General features: G+C 33.2%; 1 protein-coding gene across 1 annotated transcript in view; it reads left to right on the forward strand.

Moving 5' to 3' along the window:
* The window catches only part of LOC116776891 (glutamate receptor ionotropic, kainate 2), a 76,312-nt gene extending 68,867 nt beyond the window's left edge, over nt 1–7,445 (forward strand). Inside the window, exons 12-22 of the mRNA XM_032670181.2 lie at nt 46–249; nt 781–885; nt 1,467–1,603; nt 1,843–1,966; nt 2,076–2,273; nt 2,806–3,006; nt 3,299–3,482; nt 3,715–3,842; nt 4,068–4,172; nt 4,603–4,720; nt 5,180–7,445. Of these exons, the coding sequence (XP_032526072.2) occupies nt 46–249; nt 781–885; nt 1,467–1,603; nt 1,843–1,966; nt 2,076–2,273; nt 2,806–3,006; nt 3,299–3,482; nt 3,715–3,842; nt 4,068–4,172; nt 4,603–4,650 (1,434 nt within the window). The 3' untranslated portion in view covers nt 4,651–4,720; nt 5,180–7,445. The remainder of the gene's footprint in view (nt 1–45; nt 250–780; nt 886–1,466; nt 1,604–1,842; nt 1,967–2,075; nt 2,274–2,805; nt 3,007–3,298; nt 3,483–3,714; nt 3,843–4,067; nt 4,173–4,602; nt 4,721–5,179) is intronic.
* Nucleotides 7,446–7,948: the final 503 nt, after the last annotated feature.

Raw genomic sequence — 7,948 nt, forward strand, 5'->3', positions numbered from 1 at the left:
ATACAACCTGTACAATAACACGATTTATTGATTTTGAAACTATAGGAGAAACCCTACGTTATGGTGAAGGAAGGATGGAATCTTCAAGGCAACGCTCGCTTCGAGGGTTTCTGCATAGACCTTTTGGCGCGGGTAGCAGCACGAGCTGGGTTCAGCTATAGACTGCGGCTTGTTCCTGGTAACGTGTACGGAGCGAGGGATCCCGCTACTGGACAATGGAATGGAATCGTGAGAGAGCTAGTGGATCGGGTGAGGAAGTCAAAAGTCATGACAAGAAACCGCATTTACTAACCTGGCGACGAAAACTTGTTTATTATTACGAAAGCGTTGCTGTATTTTCTAAAAGGCATCTAATAATAGAATTTCTGCCTTATGGACACATTATCCATTAATTATTTTATCACTGAGAAGAAATTGAAATAACTAAGTGAAAATGCGTAGAGTAGGATTAACTCTTGCCACGCCTCTCATTTAAAGGGGACTCTAATATCAAGGCATTCAAACTCAATGTTCAACTTATCCGCCTAGTATTATTTACTGAAAAGTTAATATCACTTTGCATTAGTCTAAAGTTTTAATTTTAATATAAGAAGTTATCTGATGTTTAAAATATACTTTTATAAACAAACGTTTAACAATTACGTTGCTGTCTATAAATACGATTTATAACTTAAATTATAAATGTATTTGTATAATTTAATCTCTTTTAGTTTCACACGAAATAAATGAAACGTCAATATGTTTCTTTCAAGGAATTTCTTTGTAAGTTTTCAATTTCAGAAAGCTGATATCGCGGTTGCCTCGATGACCATAAACTACGCGCGAGAAGCGGTCATAGACTTCACTAAACCGTTCATGAATTTAGGAATTGGAATACTCTTCAAGGTAAAGAAAAGAATCCGATTATATTTGGATTTGATATTCCATTGTGTCAGGTTAATTTTTTTGACAATTTAATTGAGTTGAGTTGAGTTAACATATTTTTAACCCCATGTCTCTCACAAAGCATCGTATTTATAGATAAATTACAGGCATTTTTCCAACAAACTAAGATACTAGTGACAAACTCAGATAAGAGCTCGAATACAAATTATAATATTAATAATAATAATTTCAAATAGTTGAATAAAAAAAAACTATTTTAGGTTATATTGCTTCAATGTTTAAGGAATAATTCTCAATTAATTTCCACCTTCCAACGGGTGGAAAGACAGTCAAGCACAATCCATTCGAGAGAAAAAAGAAATTCTGCTCTACATAAAAAAAATTCTATTATAATGAGTTAAGACTCTCGCGAGTATTCATTTACATGTATTACGCGTCATTTTACTATTTCATTTTTAAAACCGTGATCATGATGGCTGCTAAGCAACCGAAACGTCGGGATTATGTAGGTATAAAATAATTTAACGCGTAGTTATCCGAATAAATTAGTTTCATTTAAATGTCTATTATTTTTCCACCAGGTACCTTCGTCTCAACCGACTCGTCTCTTCAGTTTCTTGAACCCCTTGGCAGTTGAGATCTGGCTTTACGTCCTCGCTGCTTACATTCTAGTCAGCTTCACACTGTTCGTGATGGCCAGGTTCTCACCTTATGAATGGTGAGACATGATCAAGAGCCTTCTATCATTACTTTGTTATTATTGAACTATGTAATGAAGTATTAATTAGGAAGCCAGCAGTTTAATTGAAATTCATGTTTCCTTATGGACTATTTGATTTATATCATAATGACATTTAGTAATACATTGATACATTTTGTGTTTGCCTGTTATTTTTTTATCATTGCTCAAAATTAAAATTTTTATTCATATTCTCTAGCGTCACAAATAATTTCCAGGTCTTCCAGCACTCATATCTGCGGTCACGAGACCAAGCTCTTGACCAATCAGTTTAGTGTTTGCAACTCCTTCTGGTTCATCACCGGCACCTTCCTAAGACAGGGATCCGGTTTAAATCCCAAGGTAAGTTTAATGGTAGTAGCAGCTATATAAAATTACAAATGTTTACTGCCATGGGAAGAAATCTGTTTAGTTATATATAAAATATAATGGCCATGTTTAACGTTACCAGGCAACATCGACACGAATAGTTGGCGGCATCTGGTGGTTTTTTACACTGATTATCCTCTCCTCGTATACTGCTAACCTGGCCGCCTTCCTGACGGTGGAGCGCACGGTGCTGCCAATCCAGAGTGCTGCAGATCTTGCAGCACAGAACAGCGTGCAGTACGGAACATTGAGTGGAGGATCCACTATGACTTTCTTCAGGGTTAGTTTAAACCAAAAAAGATCCCATTCCCATTATACCTACAACTTTGGGGAGTTGAGGCATAAGATTATTAAGATTTTCTAGGACATTAAAAATAATGCTATAATAAGTATACAAAATAAATTATTTGTTTTAAAAATCGTCTGTTTAATGTTTAAGCAGTCTTGAGATATCATTGTAAAAAAATTTGAAGTAACAAACATAGAAATTACTAACGGATTTCATACTAAAACCGGTGATAATAAATTTACAGGTTTGGCTAAAGTCGAGTTATGTAAATCGTTTATACAGAAGGTATAAGATAAATTTATAATGTACAAGTAAATAAATCCATCTAAGTGTTACCATTTCTAAACAAATAATGACTTTTGACATCTGTCAGATAAGGGTTACTAGTTTTTACATAGAAAAACAGTCCTTGCGAATTTTAACATTGTGCAAGATCATTTTTTGTTATTTGCACACTTTAATATTGTGCAAGAACACTTTGCACACTTTGTTCTAGTGAAAACATCTACTTACTAATTTCCAGGACTCCAACATTGATATTTATCAGCGTATGTGGGATCATATGTCTCGTGCGTCACCACCAGCGCTAGTGGCTTCGTATGAGGAGGGCGTGCGTCGTGTGCTGGCGGGGAACTATGCTTTCCTTATGGAGTCCACGATGTTGGATCACCGCGTTCAGAGGGACTGCAACCTTACTCAGGTCGGCGGGCTCCTAGACTCTAAGGTAATTTGCACAAATAAGACCTCGTTTAAGTTATGTGAACCTATCATAGTTTTCCTTATATTTTATATCCAATACCATATATTACCAAAAATCATTTTGATAGTTTTAATTTGTAAATGCATAATTTTGTGACTTCTTCAATTAAGGTGTATTTGTTATTCTATTGATTTTTGTATTTTATGAGAAAAGATAGAGAAAGGAGGAGACATCAGACTTTATTCATTCCTTTTTTATAAATTTAATTCTCTTATTTTGTTAACGGTACAAAACATCAATATGCAAAAAATTCCAGGGCTACGGAATAGCCACTTGGAAAGGAAGCCCTTGGAGGGATAAAATTTCGCTCGCAATATTAGAGTTACAAGAGAAGGGGGTTATTCAGATATTATACGATAAATGGTGGAAGAACACCGGCGATGTATGCAATCGGGACGGCAAGGATAGCAAGGCGAATCCGTTAGGAGTACAAAATATTGGTTAGTTTCTCTTTGAGATATATAATAAAAAGGCATGGTTTTGTGCATGTCTTTTGACTTACTATTCAATGAGCTACTTGTCTTAATACTTTCAAACGTTTCTGTGGTTAATTTGTCTCGAAGTATTTTTGATAAAAATGTGAAAAATATAGAGAAAGAAAATTAAAGGAGACGATAGTCTGTAAATGATAAGTCAATAGTTAGTTGATGCAGTGAAAAATATGACATTCAGGTGGTGTTTTCGTAACGTTACTGTGCGGACTCGTGCTGGCTATAGTTGTCGCTATATTGGAATTCTGTTGGAACACAAAGAAAAACGCATCTCAGGGGAGACAGTCGCTCTGCAGTGAGATGGGTCAGGTGAGGAAAATTTTTAGTTATTGGTCCATTTCTTGGTCATTATATAACTGTATGTTATATACAAATTTGCGTAAAAAATCAACCATGTCAATTTTGCCGCCCAACTCTTAAATTTAAAGCCTTGACAAGATTTTGTTCCTAGGATTAAATCTAAGCCAAGAAAACTTCGATATTAAGATGTTCATATTGAAATCATCTTTTCCTTCAATTGTTTTTTTCCATTAGGAGCTAAGTGCTGCTCTCCGCGGCGGCAAGTCCCGCGCTGCCCCCCGTCCGTGCTGCACGCGCTGTGACCGCGGCACACACGTGCCAACCGGAGACGTCTGTGAGGTTAGTACTTCATAATTTCTCTCTAGCCGCATCACTTAGGTAGGTTAGGTGGGTATCCGGATGATAGGCTACTGTATTTATAGTCGAACCAAGTCTATTTTATCCCATATAAATCAAACAACAGAATTGTCCATCTATACTAAAATAGATGCACATTATTGTTGCTGCATGCTATATTCCTTAATCGATCACGTTCATTGACAGCAGTTAGTCCATTAGTGGGAAGTCTTAGTTTTTTAATTGATTGCAATCAACATACATAACAACCGCATGTGTTTTTGAGCCTACAATTTAAACTTTGTACATTTATTAATTTGTTTTGATCGTATCAGAACGTAGTTAAATATTAGTCCATGTAGAATAGTATTTTATTCATTGAATATAATATTGATTGATTTCATGATAATTATCATTAATATTGTCTTTATAGAACGACGCATCCAGTACGGTGGAGTTGAAGGAGCTGAGATGGTCATAGCGCTCAGCGCGGCGCGGCGCCTCCGCCCCCGCTTCCCCTGCGCCCGCGTCCGCTCTCCGTCGTCCTCCAGGTGAGACAAACATACAACTATATATATGGACCAAACACTATATGACCTCCTACAAAATGTCAAAATAAAATTATATACAAATGATACCGAATTTCATTTGTATATGTTTTTTCTTTGTTAAATTTGAAAAGCATTTCCAAAAACAATGTTTTCTACATACATGACATCAGATTATTTTTATTAATTTTCTATATTTATTAAAAGTAACGAAAAGTTTTTAGCTATTTAACCAAAATCTTCATTTCCACTAATAATTTTAAGACGAATTTTCAGACTTTTTTAGAAATTAATCATTACTTGTTATACCAAAAAAAAAAAATTTAAGTACCTACAAAATGCAGTAGAATTTGTTTCAATGTACTTAAAAATTGGTAATGCTTGTTTATTAGGATGGACTTAGATTTGATTATCTTTTAACTCAATGTTTAATAATAATTTAATGAAAAATTAATTTTACAGGTTCCTACAGCACACTGAAACGAACAACTTCGTACGTTCTGAAAGAGCCACGGGAGAAAAAACATGTTCAGATCATAGCTTAGATAATAATGTATGCAGAAAGAAATATAATTGCTTTAAGGAAACCTTATATATGAGATTTACGACAAATATTTCGACAGGATGATTTTATTACTTTGTAATAGTGACAAACTAAAAATTATATATAATTTTTTTTTATAATTTAAAATGGGAACTGTAAATGCAATAATATAAATTGCAACGAAAAAATATTTTTAATGTACATCTAAATATAAATGACTGTGGGAGGAATACGACGAATATTGTTTTACAATATTTGTAAAATTACACTATTGTTTTCACATTCCACGTCTATAGTAACTGATAGTAAGCTCGCTTACCACAAGTTCGAATCGTGACACTGAGTACAGATATTTTAAAGTTTTTTATCCATAAACAGTTGATACTAAGTATCATGTGCGAAGATTCATGAACCGGAAACTAGAAACAACTCCGTATACACTCCAAAACAACTCCGTATACGGTGATGCGAACTTTCCGTAAAAGTACTGTTCTTAAAATATAAATATTGTACAAAAAAAAAGTACTGATAAATAGAAATAAATGAAGAAATCTTTAGAGTATAAAACCTGATGTAGTCCTTATTTATAAGTAAATACAAAATAAAACTGTGTTCTCATTGTACATAGATCGAGTGGATTCATTATATAATGTGTGTATAAGAATGATATATAAAATTGTGTTGTTTTTACAATTTAAAACTATTTTAGTATTAATATAGATTAGATTGTCTACTTAATGGTGATTACGAAGATATGATAGCTCACCTGTAAGTGTAGCTGAAGGTACGTTGTTTTTCTAGAGATAGCATTAAGAAGGGATGCAAATTGGGTTGACCTAATACTTCCAAAATTTTCTGACATCAATGGAAAAGCTATTTTATTATAGCTAATATGGCTAAACAAGCAAACAAGCATATTATATATATAGCAAGCTAAAAAGCCGAAAATCAGTGTCGGCACTTACCAGGTCATATTATCTGCAGTTCACAAACAATCTACCTTTACCAGTTTCGAAAAGTTTGCAATTTTTTTTAACAAACTATTCGGATATTTGCAAAATGCTTCATATATTTGCAATTTATATATATGTTTATTCTCTGTGAAGTGTTTATGTATTCTATGACACATTTAAGTGTTGTATCAGTATTTTTAATAAATTATGTGCCAAAATTAGTATAGGTATTTCTGTGAACCGACTGTGAGAGGGTGTTGGTATGGAATTTGTTTTTTGACTTATATAAATAGTCAGTTTCTCGATCCTGAGATTTGTTATTTATTTGTGTTGATATATTATAAATTTAATGTTATTTGTCATTACACTACAATGAAGACTAATGTTTAGATTGTTGTAAAGTTTTTGATAAACAAACTATTAGTATTATTTGCTGTAGAATGTTTCAGAGCGACTTAAGTTTTTAAAGTCAAGGCTAGCGTTACTACATACATTTAATATCAACAGTCTGACGTAGTTACATTTAAGCTTAGATACAGTTTTGATATTTGTAGCTTTTGCAACATTCCCCTAAATGTCCACATGGTAAAGTATAACTTTCGAATAGCAGTATTGAATAGAGATTTGTCTTACATTTCATATAAAGACATTGCAAAATTGCGTGTTGGTTTCAAGAGAATATTACAAACAATTAACAAGTGGAAGAATATTTTATTTGGAATAAAATTTTTGCTTTTTTCTTGTACATTTTATTAAAATTTTAAGACACTGAATTGTAGGCAGTTATATAAAGTGCATTATATGTTATACTGCATGATTCGTGATCGTTTTGCGAATTTTACAAATGTATTTATTATTATTGGCATATAAAGGTTTTAATCCCGCCCCAAATATGGGACTGTAGGCATAAAACTGAACCAAGTTAATGTTACTGATTTATGTTTTTAAAATTCAACAGTCAAAAGCGCATTGACAGAATGTTTTATCAACCAATAACTGTAATATTGTTGAAAATCGTTGCCATTATGAAAACATTGTATATCCTTTTGCAAACAGAACATCAACAAATTTGCAAATTGATATATGCAAATTGTATCTGTTGTTTCAAATAATGTCATGGTGAAAATATTTGGGCAAAAATATTTCATTTGAAATTATCGATGGATAGGTTTTCGTGTATGGTGTGTTGTGAAAAAAATTAACATTTGCGTAATAAAGAGGATGTTGATTATTTTGTTGTTTTAATATATAGACGTAATTCTTATTATTTGAATAACTCATAGTTGAGGGTAGTTGAAATTATCATATGTCACCCGCATAACCTGTGTTTGTATACCTAGAGGCGATAGTACAGATTACGGGGTCTCGCTCGAGGCGTTGCAGGCTACGGAACTCTCGAAGTAAGCTGTTCGTCCAACTGTCTACGAGGTTACCTTCAAGAGTCTGAGATCCTGACGAAAGCCAAGAATAAAGATATTGGTGACATCAGTTATGCTGACGTTACTCTTTTAAAAACGACAAAGTGCTTCCTACTCCGATATATATAAGAATAAATTTTAATTTCTTAATGAACATGATTGTACCCTAAGTCACAATTAAAATGGTATCGTCTAAATAGCGGTATAATATTTTAAAATATTTCGCTCGAATCCCATCACGCTGTAAACAAAAGTAGGGATAAGATTTTATTTATATTGTATTAAATATTCTTGCATACATTAAAAATAAGAAGAA

The sequence above is a fragment of the Danaus plexippus genome (assembly GCF_018135715.1).
Source record: "Danaus plexippus chromosome 29 unlocalized genomic scaffold, MEX_DaPlex mxdp_37, whole genome shotgun sequence".
Classification (NCBI taxonomy): Eukaryota; Metazoa; Arthropoda; class Insecta; order Lepidoptera; family Nymphalidae; genus Danaus; species Danaus plexippus.